This window comes from Trichechus manatus, unplaced genomic scaffold (genome assembly GCF_000243295.1).
Source record: "Trichechus manatus latirostris isolate Lorelei unplaced genomic scaffold, TriManLat1.0 scaffold00279, whole genome shotgun sequence".
In the NCBI taxonomy this organism is placed as follows: domain Eukaryota; kingdom Metazoa; phylum Chordata; class Mammalia; order Sirenia; family Trichechidae; genus Trichechus; species Trichechus manatus.
Genome location: NW_004444215.1, coordinates 1,109,166 through 1,131,916, shown reverse-complemented (window position 1 = coordinate 1,131,916; position 22,751 = coordinate 1,109,166). Strand labels below are relative to the sequence as shown.

At 38.3% G+C, this 22,751-nt stretch overlaps 1 protein-coding gene across 1 annotated transcript in view; it reads left to right on the top strand.

Annotated features, from left to right (window-relative positions):
• GABRA3 (gamma-aminobutyric acid type A receptor subunit alpha3) overlaps positions 1 to 22,751 on the top strand; it is a 165,447-nt gene that overhangs the window by 70,690 nt on the left and 72,006 nt on the right. Inside the window, exon 4 of the mRNA XM_004390044.2 lies at positions 8,630 to 8,850. Within this exon, the coding sequence (XP_004390101.1) occupies positions 8,630 to 8,850 (221 nt within the window). The remainder of the gene's footprint in view (positions 1 to 8,629; positions 8,851 to 22,751) is intronic.

Below are 22,751 nucleotides of genomic sequence, written 5' to 3'. Positions count from 1 at the left end.
TGTACTTCAGGTGAAGGCTTACAGAACAAATAGTTTCTCATGAAACAGTAGTACACATATTGTTTTATGACATTGGTTAACAACCCCACAACATGCCAACCCTCTAACTTCTCAACCTTTTTTTTTTGGTGAAAATACTTTTATATTTTAAAAAGTAGCCTTTAGAGATAAAAGTGAATCCCCTGTGTACCCTACCCTGATCCCATTCCCCTCTCTCCCTCTTACCTCCAATATAATCACAACCACGAATTCGATTTTTTTCACCATTTCCATACATACTTTAGGCTTATGCCTATGGATGTATATATCACATGAATTCATAAATAGCAAATAGTGGTTTTCACATTTTCCAACTTTATATAAGATGCATCATAGAGTGTGTTGAAAGCCCTTTTTGAGGCATTTAACTCTAATTCATTTATTTTAAGTGCTATAAACTATTCCACTGTATGAATATTCAGTCATACATTCATTCATTCTCTTGTTAATGTGCATTTAGGCTGTTTCTAGTTTTTAGCTATGAAAAACAATGATATAACGAACATTCTTGTACACATCTTCTTGTGAACTTGTTTGAGTTTCTGTAGAGTGTGTATCTGCCAATTAAATTGCTAATTTGTAGAATTTGTATATTTTTAACTTTTTCAGGTAGGGCCAAATTACTCTTGTGATTGGTTAGATCAGTTTATAATCCCATTAGCAGTGTATGAGAACTCCATTTCTCTGCATCCTTGCCAGTACTCTTTGTATTATCAGTTTATTTTTGCCACTCTGATGTATGTGAAATAATATCTAATTGATTTTTTTTTTGTATTTTCCTGATTACTTTTGAGGTTGAACATGCTTCTGCGTCTTTAGTGGCCAGTCTGTGCCTTTGCCACCACCTGCGCTAGCAAAAGTAGAAACCCCACACAGACCCTGTTTCCCCAGGTTGCCACTACTGAATTGAAGTTTCTTGTGAGATGTGTGTTTTTGTGTGTGTGCGTGTGTGTGTGTGAGTGATTAGTGGGTCCTAGGTCACTAACCTGATTCTAGCTTGCAAGAAAGGCTGGGAATTTGAGTTTTAACTCCTAATTTCGGGAGGCAGGACTCATAATATGGGGATTTTTACAAACTTTCCTAGATGCTTATCTGACAGTCTTAAGGGGAGTGAAAATATTTTCAAAACAAAGAATATTTTTCCTTTCTTAAAAAAAAAAAAAAACAACTTTCCTAGAAAGGCCAAACAAATGACAACAAGCAGCAGTGAATATGACAGACATCACCACACATTCTAACCCTAGTTTTCTAAGAGGGGTGTGTGTATAATGTTTGACCCTTGTTGAGATGACTGCATGATTGTTCTGCTTTCATCTCTTAGTATGGTTAATTACATCAATAGATTTCCTAATATTAGGACATCTTCACATTCCTGGGAAAAATCCAACTTGATAATGTTGTGTTATTTTTATACATTTCTTGGCTGGTTTTACTAGTATTTTATTTGGGGTCTTTGCAACTATGTTCATTAAAAAAAAAAAAAACCTCAAACCCACTGCCATCAAGTCAATTCTGACTCATAGCGACCCTATAGGACAAAGTAGAACTGCCCCATAGGGTTTCCAAGGCTGTAAATCTTTACTGAAGCCAACTGCTACATCTTTCTGCCACGGAGCAGCTGGTGGGTTCAAACCGCCGACCTTTCAGTTAGCAGTCGAGCGCTTAACTACTGCACCACCAGGGCTCCTTCTATGTCCCAAATTAAACCACTTATTACCACCTCCCCTGCTACTTCTATTTTTTGTTTTCTGTTTCATTGATTTTTGCTCTTATCTGAATCATCCCTTTCTTTACTTTCCTTCTAGTTTCTTGGGGTAGATTAGTTTATCAGTTTTCCTTCTTGAGGCTATTTTTAAGGCTTATTTGAAGCTATCAGCTTCCCTCCAAGTACCACTTTAAGAGCTCACTACAAGATTTCATATGTAAACATTCTCACTATTGTTCTAAGTATTTTCTAATATCCTTTATAGTTTCTTGAAATTTCTAGTAGCAAGTTGTTCAATTTCTTAAAAATTTTTTTATAACGTTGTGTGTGTGTCTTAGTCATCTAGTGCTGCTATAACAGAAATACCACAAGTGGATGGCTTTAACAAAGAGAAGTTTATTCTGTCACCGTCCAGTAGGCTACAAGTCCGAATTCAGGGCATCAGCTCCAGGGGAACGCTTTCTCTGTCGATTCTGAAGGAAGGTTCATGTCATCAATCTTCCCTTGATCTGGGAGCATCTCGGCACAGGAACCTCAGGTCCAAAGGACGTGCTCTGCTCCTGGTACTGCTTTCTTGGTGGTATGAGGTTCCCATGTGTCTCTGCTCGCTTCTCTCTTTTATATCGCAAAAGAGATGGACTTAAGACACTATCCGATCTTGTAGACCTCATCAGTATAACTGCTGCTAATCCATCGTATTACATCATAGTGATTGAATTTACAACACCTAAGGAAATGGCATCAGATTACAGAACAGTACACAATCATACAATACTGGAAATCATGACCCAGCCAAGTTGACAGATATTTTGGGGGGACACAATTCATTCCATGACAGCGTGTTTCTTGAGATTTGCCTTATGGCTTACCACTGGTCAATTTTTATTTATTTATTTATTTTGTAAATACTCTGTGTGTGTTTTCCTAACTGTTAAGTGGATAAGTCTATGTGTATCCGTTAGCTCATGCTTGTCAGTTTGGTTATTCAGATAATCTAATCACACAAAATTTTTGGCCCGATTGAGTTTTCATTTATTGAGAGCCTATGGGTTTTCCAAGTTCTCCTTATGATTCAATTTTTGCTTTTTGAATTCTGAGTCTGTGTTATTGGTACATTCAAATTTAGAATTGCTATATTTTCTGCTTGAGAGGCTCCATTTTTTAATATAATGATATTTTATTCCAGTGAAAAATGTTTGTCTTCAAGCCCATTCTGCCTGTATTTTACAGTTCTACCACCTTTATTTTGATTAGGATTTGCCCATACATATTTTTCCATCCCCTTACGTTCAACCTGTCTGTCTGTGTTTTTGTGTCTTTAAGCGTGACTCTTGTATGTACATGGAATATAGCTACATTGTTTATTTATCCTGTTATATTTAGTTTGTTTCTATTACCTTATGTATTCTCTTTTCCCATGTTTTACTTTCTCTTTTTTTTTGCCTTCTCTAAGATTGTAACATTTTCTATTTTCCCATTTCTTTTTCTTTAATTGTTAATACACATACTTGACCTAAAGTCTAATGATAGGCAAATCACCATTCTCCTCCCAAATAATACAAGACTGCATTAACCACCCCCATCTTCTCTCCTTCCACGTTGGTTTATTCTAGTTATTTGTTATACCTTGGTTTTTATTTTCATTTGTAGAAAGCCAGTATTTGTTTAGTTTACTAATAAGTTTAGACAAAGTGTTCACTCTTCCTTATGCTCACTATTCCTTCTTGCATCTTCCTTCTGGTTTAATTTTCAACTACATGAAAAACTTATTTTAGTAGTTCTTTTCATGAGGATTAGTTCAATAATTTATATATTCAAAAATATTTTGAAGCATCTACTATATGCCTAGTAGAGGTCTACATGCTAGGGATATGTTATTGCTGTTGTTAGGTGCCATCAAGTCAGTCCCAACTCATAGTTTCTTACTGCGCACAGTCGTGGTTTATACCTGTTGTCCTGGTATAATTATTAACCAACTCTCCTCTCACTCTCAGGATTGTTCCAGTTTAGATAATAAATTATGTGATCTCCCTACCCTTCACCAGGAATGTGCTTTGTATGCTGGAAGAAGAGAAAGGCCAGACTGGCTAATGAGGAGAGGGCAGAGTGGTTGGAAAAGAGCTAACAGAGGAAGGCAGGGGTCAGCTTATGAGGCTTTCAAGGTCAGGGAGGGAGTTTGTCATTTATTCCAGGTGTGATTGGAAGCCATTAGGGTATTTTAAGCCAAAGGATTTTAAGCAGCTTCCAGCTGCTTCTTTTTAAACCAGGGAAACTGGAGGTGTCCCCCGTGCTTTGTGTAGTTTAGCGGTCAGTCAAGGATTTGAGAAGAGCTTGTACTCAGATTTTGGGACTCATCCTCTTGATGCTTCCCTTGCTTCTAAGGCTTCCCCTTGAATTTTCACCTCATCCGCCAACCCTGAGTTCTATCCTCTGATACATTATGTCAATAAGGCTTTAGATTTCTGAGCTGTGATGAGTTGGGGCATTCCTTCAGTCTAGAAAACAGCAAACTCACAAACCTTATCCAGTAGTTTTACCATTTAGTGGGTGTCTTAGGCTAGGATCTCTAGAGAAGTAAAACCAGTAAAGTGTATAAATATATATATCCCATTGGCATTGAGTCAATTCCGACTCATAGCGACCCTATAGGAAAGAGTAGAACTGCCCCGTAGGGTTTCTAAGGAATGGCTGGTGGATTCGAACTACCAGCCTTTTGATTAGCAGTCAAATGCTTAACCACTGTGCTACCAGGGCTCCAAAATATATATAGAGAGATATTTATATCAAGGAAATGGCTCACGCGATTGTAGAGGCTGGAAAATCCCACATCCGTAGGTCAGGCTAGAGGCTTCTCCTGACTCATGTACCTGCAGGGGCTGGCGAACCCAAGATTGGCAGGTCAGTTCCAAGACTGGTAGGCAAGACAGCAGGTAAACTGCTAGCTCAAGTCCCAGGAACCAGAGGTCAGATGAACAGGAGCCAGCTTCAGGATCCAGAGTGAGCAAAAGCACAGGAGCCTAGCCAGAAAGTCCACCTATATTGGATGCAGACCATACCCCCAAGGAAACTCCCTTTCAACTGATTGGCTACTCACAGCAGATCCCATCATGGAGGTGATCACATTATATCAGATCTCATCATGGAAGTTATTACATCATCATATGACTGCCAAACTACATCATAACTGCCAAACCGCTGAGAATCATGGCCCAGCCAAGTTGACACACAACCTTAACAATCACAGTGGGAGATTCCCCTCTTGTTTTTGCCAGCTTTCTTTCTTTCTTTCTTTCTTTCTTTTTTTTAACATGGCTCCGCGGCCTCTTCCGTGTGTGTATTGTAGTGGTCAGCCAGAAATTCAGGCAGAGATGGTGACTTTCTTGCATCCAGAATTCCCACCCCTGAATTTGCAGATTCTCTGCTAGCTCTGAAATATCACCTCTGCCACCTGAAGCCACTGTGGTTTTCACCACTGAAACTCTAGGTGTGGGGAGCACCTTCAGGAAAAAAAAAGTCACAGACTCAATTCTAACCCATTGCTGTTGCCATCTTTCAAGGGTAAACTCTCCTCTAGTTTCTGTCTACATTTGGTTTCTTTCTACTGCATTCAAGTAGTTATATATATATATATATATACTTATATATATAATTATATGTAACTAGATATATATATATATAAAACTACTTGAATGCAGTATATTTCAGATTTTAAAATCAATAGGTGAAGGAAGATGCATCTAAACAATTTACTGTGTTGTTACCAAAAGCTGGAACACTTATTGTTCTTTTAATTTGTGTTTAGATTAACAGTAAATTAAGAAAATTATTAATATTTATTAGCAATTATTCATTTCATGGGTTTTCTGTTCATTTACCCATTTTTATGTTTTTCTCTTATTTGTCTGTAAGAGCTCATTATTTTTTGAAGACAATAAAATATGAACCCGTTGTTGTTGTTGTTAAATGCCATCGAGTTGATTCTGACTCATAGTGACCCTATGTACATCAGAACAAAACACTGCCTGGTCCTGTGCCATCCTCACAACCATTGCTATGTTTGAGCACATTGTTGCAGCCACTGGGTCAATCCATCTCGTTGAGGGTCTTCCTCTTTTTTGCTGGCCCTCTACTTTACCAAGCATGATGTCCTTCTCCAGGAACTGGTCCCTCCTGATAACATGTCCAAAGTACGCGAGATGAAGTCTCGCCATCCTTGCTTCTAAGGAACATTCTAGCTGTACTTCTATCAAGACAGATTTGTTCATTCTTTTGGCAGTCCATGATATATTCAATATGCTTCACCAGCACCATAATTCAAAGGCATCAATTCTTCTTTGATCTTTGTTTTTCATTGTCCAGCTTTTGCATGTGTATGAGGCAATAGAAAATACCATAGCTTGGGTCAGGCACACGTTAGTCCTCAAGGTGACATCTTTGCTTTTTAACACTTTAAAGAGGTCTTTGTAGCCGATTTTCCCAGTGCAATACGTTGTTTGATTTCTTGACTGCTGCTTCCATGGGCATTGATTATGCATCCAAGTAAAATGAAATCCTTGACTTCAATCTTTTCTCTGTTTATCATGATGTTGCTTATTGGTACAGTTGTGAGGATTTTTGTTTTCTTTATGTTGAGGTGTAATCCATACTGAAGGCTGTAGTCTTTGATCTTCATCTATAAGTGCTTCAAGTTCTCTTCACTTTCAGCAAGCAAGGTTGTGTCATCTGCATATAGTAGGTTGTTAATGAACCTTCCTCCAATCCTGATGCCGAGTTCTTCATCATATAATCTGGCTTCTTGGATTATTTTCTCAGCATACAGATTGAATAAATATGGTGAAAGGATACAACCCTGACACACACCTTTCCTGATTTTAAACCACGCGGTATCCCATTGTTCTGGTCTAGGTACAGGTTCCTCATGAGCACAATTGAGTGTTCTTGAATTCCCATTCTTCCCAATGTTATCCATAATTTGTTATGATCCACGTAGTTGAATGCCTTTGCATAGTCAATAAAACACAGGTAAACATCTTTCTGGTGTTCTCTGCTTTCAGCCAGAATCCGTCTGACATCAGCAATGATATCCCTGGTTCCACATCCTCTTCTGAATCTGGCTTGAATTTCTGGCAATTCCCTGTTGATGTATTGCTGCAACCATTTGGAATTATGTTCAGCAAAATTTTACTTGTGTATGATATTAGTGATATTGTTTGATAATTCCTGCATATTGTTGGATCTCCTTTCTTTGGAATGCACATAAATATGGATCTTTTGCAGTCGGTTGACCAGGTAGCTGTCTTCCACATTTCGTGGCATACACGAGTGAGCACCTCCAGTGCTGCATCCATTTGTTGAAGCGTCTCAATTGGTATTCTGCCAATTCCTGGAGCCTCGTTTTTCACCAGTGCCTTCAGTGCAGCTTAGACTTCCTCCTTCAGTACCACCAGTTCTTGATCATATGCTACCTCCTGAAATGGTTGAACATGGACCAATTCTTTTTGGTACAGTGACTCTGTGTATTCCTTCCATCCTCTTTTGATGCTTCCTTCATCATTCAATATTTTGTCCTTAGAATCCTTCAGTATTGCAACTCAAGCCTTGAATTTTTTCTTCAGTTCTTTCAGCTTGAGAAATGCCCAGTGTGTTTTTCCCTTTCGGTTTTCTAACTCCAGATCTTTGTATGTTTCATTAAAATACTTTATTTTGTCTTCTCAAGCCACCCCTTGAAATCTTCTGTTCAGCTTTTTTACTTCATCATTTCTTCCATTCGCTTTAGCTATTCTACGTTCAAGAGCAAGTTTCAGTCTCTTCTGACATCCATTTTGGTCTTTTCTTTCTTTCCTGTCATTTTAATGACCTTTTGCTTTCTACATGTATGACTTCCTTGATGTCATTCCGCAACTGTTCTGGTCTTCAGTCATTAGTGTTCCATGTGTCAAATTTGTTCTTGAGATGGTCTCCAAATTCAAGTGTTATATACTCAAGGTCGTATTTTGGCTCTCGTGGATTTGCTCTAATTTCCGTCAGCTTCAACTTGAGGTTGCATATGAGCAATTGATGGTCTGTTCTGCAGTCAGCCCCTGGCCTTGCTCTGACTGATGATATTAAGCTTCTCCATTGTCTCTTTCCACAGATGTAATCAATTTGATTCCTGTCTATTCTATCTGGCGAGGTCTACATGTATAATCTCCATTTATGTTGGTGAAAAAAGGTATTCGCAAGAAGTCATTGGTCTTGCAAAATTTTATCATGCAGTCTCCAGCGTTGTTCTGTCACCAAGGCCATATTTTTCAACTATTGATTCTTCTTCTTTGTTTCCAGCTTTCACATTCCAAACACCAGTAATTGTCAATGCATCTTGATTGCATGTTTGATCAATTTCACACTGCAGAAGTTGGTAAATATATTCAATCTCTTCATCTTTGATGAACCTATTAGACATATTGTTATTTTGAAGCACAAATGAAATGATATGTGTTAAAATAGAAGTTTCTGGTTTTATGGTGATTATTATTTTGTCCTTTGATGTTCAGCAGGAGAGACAAGATGAGGAACACGTTCTTGCTAGAGATGCCACTGCATGGAGAAGAGGCTTTAGTCTTTTCATAAGCCAAAGGCTTGTGTTCAGCTTGTATGATCTGTGGGGCAGTGTTGGTAGTGACCTTCCTAAGCAAAGCCTTATCAGATATATTATCTCAGTAGTTATGGATCACTATGACATTGGTTTTCAATCATACTCATTTGCCTTACCCACCAGTAACTATTGTTAATAGACTACTGCTTCACTGTATTAGAGGAAATATTGCAAGGTAATTAGTATTTGCTAAGGGCACTGTGGGCCCTCACCAGAACTCTACTCGCTCTTTTCTCCTTTTCTGTCCCCAGGAGTACACCATTGATGTATTCTTTCGACAGACCTGGCATGATGAAAGACTGAAATTTGATGGACCCATGAAGATCCTACCACTCAACAATCTCCTGGCTAGTAAGATCTGGACTCCTGACACCTTCTTCCACAATGGGAAGAAATCAGTGGCCCATAACATGACCACGCCTAACAAGCTGCTTAGACTGGTGGACAATGGGACCCTTCTCTACACAATGAGGTCAGAGAGTGGTGTCCCCATTCAGGAGGGAGGGCAAAGTATACTGGGCGGGGTAGACTTGGGTTGAAAGTGACATGTTTTAGGGAATCCATTGAAATTCTGTCATGTTTGCAGATTAGAAATGTGCCTACAGGTACATACCTCCTAACACATCCAAATGCATACATATTTGTTGTTGTTAGCTGCCGTCGAGTCAGTTCCGACTCATAGAGACCCTGTGTACAACAGAATGAAACACTGTCCAGCCTTGCGCCATCCTCACAGTCATGACTATGTTTGAGTCCATTTTGCAGCCAGTGTGTCAATCCACCTCGTTGAGGGTCTTCCTCATTTTCACTGACCCTCTATTTTAACAAGCATGATATCCTTCTCCAGGGACTGCTCCCTGTTCATAACATGTCCAAAGTGCGTGAGATGAAGTCTCACCATCCTCACTTCTAAGGAGCGTTCTGACTATAATTCCTCCAAGATAGATAGACTCGTTCATTCTTCTGGCAGTCCATGGTATATTCCATATTCTTTGCCAACACCATGCTTCAAAGGCATCAGATCTTCTTAGATCTTCCTTATTCATTGTCTAGCTTTTGCATGCATGTACTGTTGATGTACTGCTGCAACTGTTTTTGAATTATCTTCAGCAAAATTTTAATATACATACTTAGAGACATGTGTTATAGATGCATATATAAACAGAGTTGCATATCTGTACATTCAGAGACACACAGTGATATGTATATATACATGTTCATGATGTTTAAATGTATGCATTCTGGAATATACACATGGACTAACACAGAATCATCTACATATTCAAGGACACTTAAATCCACAAACTCACAAAAACACGTACACAAACCTGAATACTGTGTCAGTCAAAATAGGCTAGGTTTAACTGCAACAACAAACAACTCCTATGATACAGAGTTGTGAGGATTGAATAGATAGTTTCTGAAACATACAGTGATACATACACATACACACACACATATAATTATAGCAACATATATGTTATGCTATTTTACCTGGGGATGTTGAAGAGTTTAATATAAGTTTACACCAAATATATACATTTCAGTACCAAGATACATATACTGTAATCTTCATGAAATATAAAATATATTTCATACTTTACTACCTCTGAAGGCGTAAAATCCAAAATAATTTTATATGTTTTTTATGACTGATTATTATCATTTGTGTCTTAGTCATCTAGTGCTGCTATAAAAGAAATATCACAAGTGGTTGGCTTTAACGAACAGGAATTTATTCTTTCATAGTCGAGGAGGCTAAAAGTCTGAATTCAGAGTGCCAGCTCTAAGTGAAGGCTTTTTCTCTTTGTTGGCTCTGGGGAAGGTTATCAATCTTCCCTGGTCGAGGAGATTCTCAGCACAGGGACCCCAACTCCAAGGACGCACTATTCTCCTGGCTCTAGTTTCTTGGTGGTATGAGGTACCCCTGTCTCTATGCTTGCTTCTCTCTTTCATATCTGAAAAAAGATTGGCTAAAGACACAATCCAATCTTGTAGATTGAGTCCTGCCTCATCAGCATGACTGCCGCTAATTCCATCTCATCAACATTGTAAAGATAGAATTTACAACACATAGGAAAATCTCATCAGATGATAAAATGGTGGACAATCACACAATACTGGGAATCATGGCCCAGCCAAGTTGACACACATTTTGGGGGGACAGAATTCAATCCATGACAATTATAATTATTAAGTATTGAATTTTGCTGTTAAAAAGAATAGTTTGAAAGTATTTGCAATGCAATTAGATTCTTTGCCCCAACACTAGAAGACTCTTGGTTCTTTTGTTTGCTTTTTATGCTTATACTGGCTCCTCTGTTGTCAGTTGTTACTTTCTGAAGCTCCCTTTCACATTAATGAATGTCAATTTTGTCTGAGTGGACATTTATTGAATGGATAATTGAGATCCTTCAGTGCAGATTCTATGACTATTTCAAATTTGTGTACTTGTTATTTGAAGAATGAAATTCAAATAATACAAGCTTGGTAAATATGTGGTGAATAAATGTAGTGTGCTTGCCTGTATACTGTTGTTGCTGTTGAATCTGCTCTGACTCATGGTAACCTGATGTATAACAGAACAAAACTTTGTTCAGCTCTGTGCCATCTTCATGATCATTGATGTATTTGAATCCAGCCAATATGCTAGTCTCTCATTACTTCAAATTTGTTATTTCTGATGTGTTTCCTGCAAGAATTCGGGAGAACAGAAGGTGGCCAAGAAAAGGATGGATAGCAAATGGATATGTAAGAGAAAAGCTGGATGAGAGAGAAGTTGCTGAGAAACTAGAGAAGTAGAGAATAGAGTAGAGGAGAGAATGATGGAGAAAAGAGGGAAAGTGGATAGAAGTGAGAAGAAGATGATCTAGAGGGAAGGGAGGAATCATCTGAAGAAGAGGTCAATAAAATTAAAATAATATCTCTCTGTGTGTATATATAGATAATAGGTAATCTATCAGGGAGAATTAGCTGGTTGGCTGGAGAAAAAAAAGAGAATATGAGAGGAGAGAAAAGAGTAGACAAGGTGAGACGATAAAAGAGCAGACTGAATGAAATAAAGAAGCTAGATATTAGGGTATCCTAAAAAGACAGGAGAAATTGGAGAAGAGGATGTCACAGATGGGAAGAAAGAAGAGAAGACATAGAGAAGTTGGGGAAGGGGCAGTGGAAAAGATGAACAAGAGAGGGAAATTGTGGATGGCAGAAAGATAAGTACTCATACATTCATTTATTCATTTACCTTTTTTTTCACTTCCTAATACATACATGGCTTGGTACTAGGCTCTGGGGATGCAAACCTTAATAAGACATGCTCTTTGTCCTTAAGGTGAGGTCATCACAATATAATAGGGAAGAAAGACTAACAGATAATTACAAAAAATAATAAGTGAAATGCTAAAGATATAGATAATTATGGGAGGATAAAGGAGGGACATCTAACCCATTCTCTTGGGTCAAGTTGAGCAAAGAGTCCCTGGGTGAGGTAACCACCTAAGCTGCTGACTATTATTATCAGCATTAGTTTTTATATTATTAGATAAGTAGGATTTAGCCAAGCAAATTGTAGGTGGGGAGTGGGAAAAGAGGAGGGACATTCTAGACAGAGAAAACCAAGTGAGCAGTTTCAAGAAATGTAATGGTACATGGGAGTAAACTTTAGACAAGTCGGTGTTGGAATATAGCACAAAGGAGGATATAGGAAGAGATGTGAATGTGGGGGAAGGCAGGCCCAACTCATGAAAGACACTGTATGCCACACTAAAGAACTTGAGCATCATTCTGGAAGTGGAAGGTTTTAAGCAAGAGAATGAAGTGGTCAGTTTTCTAATTATATATAACACTATTTACTGTGTAAAGAATGCATTTGAGGAAAACAAGGCTGGAATTAGGGAAACTGGTTAGGAGACAGCTGAAGTAGTCTAGGTGAAAAATGATGAAGTTCTAATTCAGAGCAGCGAATGAAGGTAGAGAAAGGGAGATACATTGAGGAAACAGGTAGTTAAATAGATTTGAGTTTTGGAGGAGAGATAGAGAAGAGAGAAGAAAGGAGAGGATGCAAGTATAGGAGAGCAGAGGATGAAGCAGAACAAAGGATTAAAAAAAAAACCAACCCGTTGCCATCGAGTTGCTTCCGACTCATAGCGACCCTATAGGACAGAGTAGAACTATCCCATAGAGTTTCTAAGGAGAACCTGGTGGATTCGAACTTCCGACCTTTTGGTAGCTCTTAACCACTACGCCACCAGGGTTTCTGAACAAAGGATTAATCACCTGAAAATAGAACTGGAATAATGGGAAGAAATGTCCACTGACCCCCTCATTCCGGTCTGAAGAGGACAAGAATGTGAAGTTTGATGAGATAGGAGTCTATGGGAGATGTCCTCGGGCTTATTTGGAAGTTCAGACAAGAGGAGGTACCCTAGCACAGAAGATAGTGAAACCACTGATTCTCCTCTATAGCAGATGCTTCATCTTAGACCCAAGGAGGTAGATCTGGAGAGAGGACTAAGCTCAAACCTGAAAGATAAAAACTTAGTTCTATTTATGGCCGCACAATTGATTCATCTAGTGACCTTTTGCAAGTCACAAACTGTCTCCTTTCCCCAGTTCCTCATTCTGGTAATAATGTAGCTGCTGCCTGTCTTGCAGGCACAACAAAAGCGCAAATTGGATAAAGTCTGCAGAACGCTTACAACTTTTCAGAAACTGCTATTCTGCAACATCCCTATTATTATTTTGACCTTCAGATATTTTGTCTGGATTCCATGAAAACACTACAGAAGGACATCTTCCTAGTAAAAAATCTGACCAAGGGTTGTGTTACTGTGTAACTAGGGCAGTTTAGAAAGAAGTCCTGGCTTGCCTGAGGACAACTATAAAAATGCAAGCCAAGGCCCATTACCTGTTGCTTGCTTCAGCAGCACACGCACTGAAGTTGGCAGAAGACAAAGACTAACATAGCTCCAGCACAAGATGACACACAAACATTTATGATGTATTTCCCAGTTTTCAAATATGGATAAATAGGCAACTTCATCACTATTAATACCATTTTATTTATATATTGTTTGCTTTAGATGAAGGTTTATAGAGCAAATTAGTTTGTCATTAAACAATACACATATTGTTTTGTGACATTTGTTGCCAGCTGATGATGTGTCAACACTCTGCCCTTCTTGACCCTGGGTTCCCCATTACCAGATTTTCTGTCCCCTCCTGTCTTCTCATCCTTGCCCCTGGGCTGGTGTTCCCATTTAGTCTCCTTTTGTTTTATGGGCCTGTCTAATCTTTGCCTGAAGGGTGAACCTCAGGAGTGACTTCAGTACTGTGTTTAAAAGGGTGTCTGGGGGCCCTACTCTGGGGGTTTCTCCAATCTCTGTCAGACCAGCAAGTCTGGTCTTTTTTTCTTTTTCTGTGAGTTAGGATTTTCTTCTACATTTTTCTCCAGCTCTGTCTGGGACCCTCTAATGTGATCCTTTTCAGAGCAGTCGGTGGTGGTACCCGGTCACCATCTAGTTGTGCTAGACTCAGTCTGGTGGAGACCTTGGTAGTTATGGTCCATTAGTCCTTTGGACTAATATTTCCTTGTGTCTTTGGTTTTCTTCATTCGCCCTTGCTCCTGAAGTGGTGGGACCAGTGGAGTATCTTAGATGGCCCGTCACAAGCTTTTAAGACCCTAGACGCTACTCACCAAAGTAGGATGTAGAACATTTTCATTGTAAACTTTGTTATGCCAGTTGAGCTAGATGTCCCCCCCAGACCATGGTCCCAAGCCCTTAGCCCAGTAATTCTGTCCCTCATGGAGTTTGGATGTGTCTATGAAGCTTCCATGACCTTGCCTTGGTCAAGTTGTGCTAGCTTCTCCAGTATTGTGTACTGTCTTACCCTTCACCAAAGTTACCACTTATCTATTGTCTAGTTAGTGTTTTTCCCTCCCCACCCCTCCTCTCCCTGGTAACTATCAAAGATTGTTTCTTTCCATGTGTAAACCTTTTCATGAGTTTTATAATAGTGCTCTCGTACAGTGTTTGTCCTTTCGTGACTGACTAATTTCACTCAGGATAATGCCCTCCAGGTTCATCTATGTTGTGAGGTGTTTCAAAGATTCACCATTGTTCTTTACCATTGGGTAGTATTCCATTGTGTGTATGTATGTTTATCCATTCATCTGTTGATGGGCAGTTAGGTTGTTTCCATCTTTTTCCTATTGTGAATAATGCTGCAATGAACAGAGGTGTACATACGTCTACTTGTGTGAAGGCTCTTATTTTTCTAGGATATATTCCTAGGAGTGGGATAACTGGATCATATGGCATTTCTATCTCTAGTTTTTTAAGGAAGAGCCATTATAGTTTTCCAAAATGGCATACCATTTTGCATTCCCACTAGTAGTGCATAAGAGTTCCAATTTCCCTGCAGCCTCCCCAACATTTGTTATTTTCTGTTTTTTTGATTTGTGCCAGTAATGTCAGGATGAGATGATATCTCATTGTAGTTTTGATTTGCATTTCTCTAATGGCTAGTGTCTTAGTTCTCTAGTGCTGCTGCAACAGAAATACCACAAGTGGATGGCTTTAACAAAGACAAATTTATTTTTTCACAGTCTAGTAGGCTACAAGTCCAAAATCAGGGCGTCAGCTCCAGGGGAAGGCTTTCTCTGTCGGCTCTGGAGGAAGGTCCTTGTCATCAATCTTCTCTTGGTCTGGGATCTTCTCAGTGCAGGAACCTCCAGTCCAAAAGACATGCTTTGCTCCCAGCACTACTTTCTTGGTGATATAAGGTCCCCCTCTCTCTCTGCTGGCTTCTCTCTTTTATATGTCAAAAGAGATTGGCTCAAGACACAATCAATCTTATAGATTGAGTACTGCCTCATTAACATAACTGCTGCCTATCGCACCTCATTAACATCATAGAGGTAGGATTTACAACACCTAGGAAAATCACATCAGATGACAAAATGGTGGACAATCACACAATACTGGGAATCGTGGCCTAGCCAAATTAATACACATATTTTGGGGGGACACAATTCAATCCATGACAGCTAGTGATTGCAAGCATTTCCTCATGTGTCTGTTAGCTGCCTGAATGTGTTCTTTGGTGAAGTGTCTGTTCATATCCTTTGCCTATTTTTTAATTGGGTTATTTGTCTTTTTGTTGTAGAGGTGTTGGATTTTCCTATCAATTTTAAAGATTAGACATTTGTCAGATTTGTCATAGCCAAAAATTTTTTCCTAGTTTGTAGGTTCTGGTTTTACTCTTTTGGTAAAGTGTTTTGATGAGCGTGTTTAATTTTTAGAAGATCCCAGTTATCTAGCTTATCTTCTGGTGTTTGTGTATTGTTAGTTGTGATTTGTATCCTGTTTATGCTGTGTATTCGGGTCTCTAGCATTGACCCTATTTTTTCTTCTATGGTCTTAATAGTATTTGGTTTTATATTCAGGTCTTTGATCCATTTTGAATTAGTTTTTGTGTATGGTGTGAGGTATAGGTCCTGTTTCACTTTTTTAAAGATGGACAGCCAGTTTTGCCAACACCGTTTGTTAAAAAGACTGTCTTTTTCCCATTTAATGGACTTTGGGCTTTTGTCGAAGATCAGGTGACCGTAGGGGAATGCATTTACGCCTGCGTTCTCCATTCTGTTCCATTTGTCAATGTGTGTGTTGTAGCAGTACCAGGCTGTTTTGACTACCATAGCGGTATAGTAGGTTCTGAGGTCAGGTAGTGTGAATCCTCCCTACTTTATTCTTCTTCTTCAATAGTGTTTTACTTATCCAGGGTCTCTTTCCTTTCCATATAAAGTTAGTAATTGTTTTTCCATCTCTTTAAAGAATGCTGTTGGTATTTGGGTAGGGATTGCATTGGATTTGTAGATTGCTTTGGGTAGAATTGTCATTTTCACAATGTTGAGTCTACCTATCCATGAGCAAGGTATGTTTTTTCATTCATGTAAGTGCCTTTTGGTTTCTTGCAGTAGTGTTTTGTAGTTTTCTTTGTATAGGTCTTTTATATACCTAGTTAGATTTATTCCTAAGTACTTTATTTTTTTAGAGGCTATTATAAATGGTATTGCTTTCCTGATTTTGTTTTCATAGTTCTCTTTATTGGTGTATAGGAATCCAATTGATTTTTGTATGTTTATCTTGTATCCTGCCACTCTGCTGAATCTTTCTATTAGTTCTAGGAGTTTTCTTGTGGAGTCTTTTGGGTTCTGTATGTATAGTAACATATTATCCTTGAATACAGACAGTTTTACTTCTTCATTACCAATTTGGGTGCCTTTTATTTCTTTTTCTTGCCTTATTGCTCTAGCTAGGACTTCCAGCACAATGTTGAATAGGGATGATGATAAAGGGCATCCTTGTCTTGTTCCTGTTCTCAGGGGGAATGTTTTCAGCCTCTGTCCATTAAGAATGATATTGGCTATTGATTTTGTATAGATGCCCTTTATTATGTTGAAGATTTTCCCTTCTATACCTATTTTATTGAGCGTTTTTATCCAGGAATAGGTGTTGGACTTTGTCAAATGCCTTTTCTGTGTTGATTGAGATGATCATGTGATTCTTTTGTGTTATTTATGTGGTGGATTCCATTGATTGATTTTCTACTGTTGAGCCATCCTTGCATACCTGGTATGGATCCCACTTGATCGGGGTGTATTTTTTTTTTATGGTGCTGAATTCTAGTGACTAGAATTTTGTTGAGAATTTTTGTATCTATATTCATGAGAGATAGTGGTCTGTAATTGTCTTTTTTTGTGGTGTCTTTGCCTGGTTTTGTTATCAGGGTTATGCTGGCTTCATAGAATGAATTTGGAAGTATCCCTTCCTTTTCTATGTTCTGAAATAGTTTCAGTAGTACTGGTATAAGCTCTTCTCTGAATGTTTGGTAGAATTCTCCAGTGAAGCCATCTGGGCCAGGGCTCTTTTTTTGGTTTGGATTTTTTGGTTTTTTTTTTAATTACCTTTTCAATCTCTTCTCTTATTATGGGTCTGTTCAGATTTTCATCTTCAGTTTGTGTTAGTTGGGTAGGTAGGGTGTTTCTAGAAATTTGTCCATTTCCTCTTGGTTTTCAAATTTGTTGGAGTATAGTTTTTTATAGTAGCCTGTTATGATCCTTTTTATTTCATTTGGGTCTGTTGTAATGTCTCCCATTTCATTTCTTATTTGGGTTATTTGCGTCCCCTCCTGTTTTTCTTTTGTCAGTTTGGCCAGTGGTTTGTCAATTTTGTTGATCCTTTCAAAGAACCAACTTTTGGTTTTGTTGATTCTTTCTGTTGTTTTTCTATTCTCTATTGCATTTATTTTCTGCTCTGATCTTTATTATTTCCTTTCTTCTGGTGGCTGTGGGCTTTTTTGCTGTTCTCTTTCTATTTGTTTGAGTTGTGTAGTTAATGTTTTGATTTTGTCCCTTTCTTCTTTTTTGATGTGTGCATCCATTTCTAGAAATTGGCCTCTGAGCACTGCCTTTTCTGTGTCCCAAAGGTTTTGGTATGATATGTTTTCATTCTTATTTGATTCTAGGAATTTTTTTTATTCCATCTCTGATTCCTTCTAATACCCAGTGGTTTTGAAGCAAGGTGTATTCAGTTTCCATGTATTTGATTTTTTTGCTTGTTCTTCCTTTTATTAATTTCTACTTTTATGGTGTTGTGATCAGAGAAGGTGCTTTGTATTATCTCAATGTTTTGTATTTGTTGAGGGCTGCTTTGTGGCCTAAGATGTGGTCTATTCTGGAGAATGTTCCACGTGCATGGAAAAAGAGTGTGTATTTACAGCTGTTGGGTGGAGTGTTATATATATGTCTGTGAGGTCAAATTGGGTGATTGTGGCCTTTAAATCCTCTGTATCTTTCTTTGAGTTTCTTTCTAGATGTTCTGTCCTTTACCAAGAGTGGTGTGTTGAAGTCTCCTACTATTATTGTGGAACTGTCAATTTCTTTTTTCAGTGCTGTTGAGTTTCTTTTATGTATTTTGAAGCCCTGTCATTGGGTGTGTAGATATTTATTATGGTTATGTCCTCATGGTGGAGTGTCCCTTTAATCATTATATAATGTACTTTGTTGTCTTTTAAGGTGGATTTTGTTTTAAAGTCTGTTTTATCTGAGATTAGTACTGCCACTCCTGCTCTTTTTTGGTTCTTGTTTGCTTGATGTATTTTTTCCATCCTTTAATGTTTAATATATTTATGTCTTTGTTTCTTAGGTGAGTCTCTTGTTGACAGCATATTGATGGGTCCTGTGTTTTCATCCATTCTGTCACTCTATGCTTCTTTATGGGTGCATTTAAGCCATTTATGTTCAGTGTGATTATTGATAGGTGTGGATTTATTGCTATCATTTTGTAGTGCCTTTTTTGTGGTGCTGACATTTTCTTTGTTCCTCTTACTCTCCTATGCTGAATTCCTTTTATTTGTGGTTTTTTTTTGTTTGTTTCTTTCGTTTTTGTAGATTTTGTGTTTACTGAGACTTTGTTTTTTTTTTTTTCTTTATTTTAATGAGTAGGTTTGTTCACTTTCTTTGTGGTTACCTTGAAATTTACCCCTACTTTCTTAAATTTAAACCATGTTTTATTCCTTGATATCTCCTTGACTTCCTCTCCATTTTAAAGTTCTATACCTACACGTTTTATTCCCTCTTTTATTGTTTTGACATTGTTGTCATTTACAGATTGACCTCTCTGGTTCCCTGTTGGAAATCTTTTAGTTTTGTTTTAGCCTTGAGAGTTCATTACCTAGGTTTGTATCTGGCTGATGCTGTCCTGTGTCCTAGATTTAGGTTGTTGTCTGATATTGTTGGTTCTCTAACTGAAGGACTCCCTTTAATAATTTTTGTAAGTTTTGTTTTGTTTTGTACATATTCCCTTAATTTCTACTTATCTGGAAATGTCCTATTTTTACCATCATATTTGAGTGAGAGTTTTGGAGGATATTTTATTCTTGGTTGACAATTTTTTTATTTCAAGGTTTTATATATGTCATCCCATTGCCTTCTTGCCTGAATGATTTCCACTGAGTAATCAGAGCTTAGTTGTATTGTTTCCCCTCTCTATGTGACTTTTTGTTTTTATTGAGCTGCTCTCAAGATTCTTTCTTTGTCTTTGGTTTTAGTGAGTGTGATCATGACATGTCTTGGTATTTTTCTTTTGAGGTCTATCCTATATAGGGTTTGTTGAGCTTCTTGGATGGTCAACTCTTTGTCTTTCATGATATTAGGCAAGTTTTCTGTCAGTAAATCTTCAATGATCCTGTCTGTGTTTTCTGCTTTCTCTCCGTTTTGGAACTCTGACCACACACAAATTTTTGCTTTTGATTGTATCTCACATCGTTCTCAGGTTTTCTTCATTCTTTTCTCTGACTTTTTCTCAAACCTGGTATCCAAGGGTTTGTCTTCAATTTCACTGATCCTGTCTTCCGTTGTTTCAAATTTGCTCCTAAAACCTTCTATCGCACTGTCCATTTCTGAAATCTTGTTGTTTATCTTTTGGATTTCTAATTGCTGTTTTTGTACGATATCTAGCCGTTTGTTTTGACATTTTGTTCCTGTATTATTTTCCTGAAATTTTCCATTGCTTTGTCTGTGTTTTCCCTGATTTTGTCTGTATTCTCCATGATTTTGTCTATTTTTTCTTTATTTTTGTCTACGTTTTCCTTAATGTCTTGGAAAGCCCTGAATATTAAGAACTTTGAATTCCCTGTCATGTACCTCCACTCCATAGCTCTCCTCATTCTCTGTTATCTGTCAATTTCTTATTCCATTTGGTGCTCTACTGAGTTTTTTATCCCTGCATTTGACACTTAGGGTTCCAGGATTGATGTTTGTATCTGTTTTACTTAGTTCTTTGGGTCTTTGCTGTAGAGGGACAGCATGGTGCTTCTCTCTGTAGCACCACGTTGGCTCCGTCTCTCCTACATTTTAGTTATTGCTGAAAATATGACTAAGCATAGTTACTGTATTGTTCCTTATACCTATTGTATATAAACATTGCATAATATATAATACAGTAAAAAAAAGTTCCATACACTATCTGAGTAAAAGAGACAAATATTCATTGAATTTAGCTAGATTTTATCCCATTGATTTGACTCATTCATCCAACATATTTAAGAGTGCTTATTATGTTCAAGCCTCTGGAATATGTGCTGAGCTATAGAAATAAATAGACACAAGCCATGCTCTTAATTACCTTGCAGTCTAGTGGTGAAATCAGGCATGTGCACAGATCATTGCACCCACACACACACATAAAAACCAAAACAGTTGTCCCTTTGAGTCGATTCCAACTCATGGAAACCCCATGTGTGTCAGAGTAGAACTGTGTTCTATAGGGTCTTCAATGGCTGTGATCTTTTGGAAGTAGATTGCCAGGGCCTTCTAAAAGCCCTTAAATAGAGAGAGGTGTAAAATGTGATGGAATTACAGGGTACGGAACATCCAAAATCATGTAGGAGCATCAAGGAAATCTGCAAAAGGAGGTGACACTTATCCTGTCTCTTGGATCTGAAAGGAGCTGTGGGTAGCTATCAAAAAGATAAAGGACTAGGTTGAGATATAGGAGGGTATTCCAGGCAGAAATAACCACATGCACAAAGGCTTGTATTCATGAATTGACCTCATATATCAGAAAATTCATTCTCTTATTAAAGCTTTCATTTGTTTATTCTTCCAAAGAATATTTCCTGAAGGGTTAATGAGACTGGGCACTAGGAATAAATGGTGAGCCAAAAGAGATGCGGTTTCTGCCCTCACAGAACTTATATTCTAGTTGGGAAGACAACTAAGCAAATCTCAATGGTGAAGTGGAAGGAGAAATACAGAGCACCATGGGATCATCCAGCAGGAACAAAAAAGCAGATCTGCAGGGAATACCCACAATGAATTCCACAGGAAATAACTTTTAAACCAAAACCTAAAAACTTGAGTACAAGTAAATTAGATTAAAAGATAGGAAGGAAATGTTACAGAGAGAGGGTACAGTGTATATGAAGGCCCAGGGTGCAGGGATTGATCATATATAAAAGGAACAAAAATAAGGTTAGTATGACTGAACCACAGAGTAGAGGGAAGTGATCTTGGGTGGGAGCAGTGCTAATAAGCTATGTTGGCCTAAAAGCATGCGGATGCATTGAAGAGTTTGTGAAATGAGACAGATTTGCATTTTAGATGGGTCACTCTGGGAATAGCGTGGAAGATGCATTGGAGGAAGGCAAGGCTGAAGATGAAGTGCCCAGTTAGGAAGCTGTTATCATGTTCTCATAATGATACACATAACAGCTGCTATGTGTTGAACACCTACTAGGTGCCAAGCTCTTTATGTAAAACATCTCTAATATTCCCAACAACTATTCAGTATAAGAATTGTTATCCCTATGGACAGATCCAGAAGGTGAAGCTTAAAAAATAAAAATGATGTGCCCGAGAGCAGGCAATTATTAGATTAATGCAGGTCTATCTGCCTTCAAGCTACTACTTTTTCCACTAAATAAGGCATTGAAGAAGGATATGGATATATGATATGTTCAGGAGGTACCATTGATGGTACTTGGTGCCTAATTGGAAGTTTGGGGGTCAAGATGTTGTATGGGTTGTGCAGTGGTTAAGCGCTTAGCTGCTAACCGAAAAGTCAGTGGTTTGAACCCACCAGCCGTTCCGCGGGAGAAAGATGTGGCAGTCTGCTTCTGTAAAAATTACAGCCTTGGAAACCCTATGGGACAGTTCTACTCTGTCCTATAGGGTCACTATGAGTTGGAATGGACTCAACGGCAACAGGTAAAGGGTGTAGGGCCAAGTGCTAACATTCCCATTGAGTAAATAAGCTTCTGGAACATGGCAGTGATGAGGGGTAGTGGGAAATACAGCCTAATAGCATACCTATGTGGAACTATTTCTGCATGAAAGATGAAGGACACTAGTCTGGAATACATTTACCCCGTACCTATAGGGAACCATTGTTGGCTTTTTGAAAAGTGAGTGGCATGATCAGATCGTTTGTATTAGTTAACACAAGTTGCTGAACACAAAAATGTCTAACAGTTCAAACATGATAGAAGTTTATTTCTTGCTCCTTAAAGTTCAAAGCAGGTGTTCCTTATTGACAGGTGGCTCATTTCCAAGTAGTGTTTCAGGGACCCAAACTCCTATCATCTGGTCACTCTGCCATATTCAACACATGGTTTCCAAGACCACTGTGCTTGTCTGTATCAAGTGAGGAGAAGAGGAATGAGCATAGAGGATCATGTGTGGCCCTGAAGGGGCACACTCATTTGTACTGACATTCCTTTGGCTAGAACGAAGTCATGTGGACACGCCTAACTGCAAGGAAGGCTGAGAAGAAAAATGTTATGTGCCCAAGAAAGAGAAAATGGGTTTGG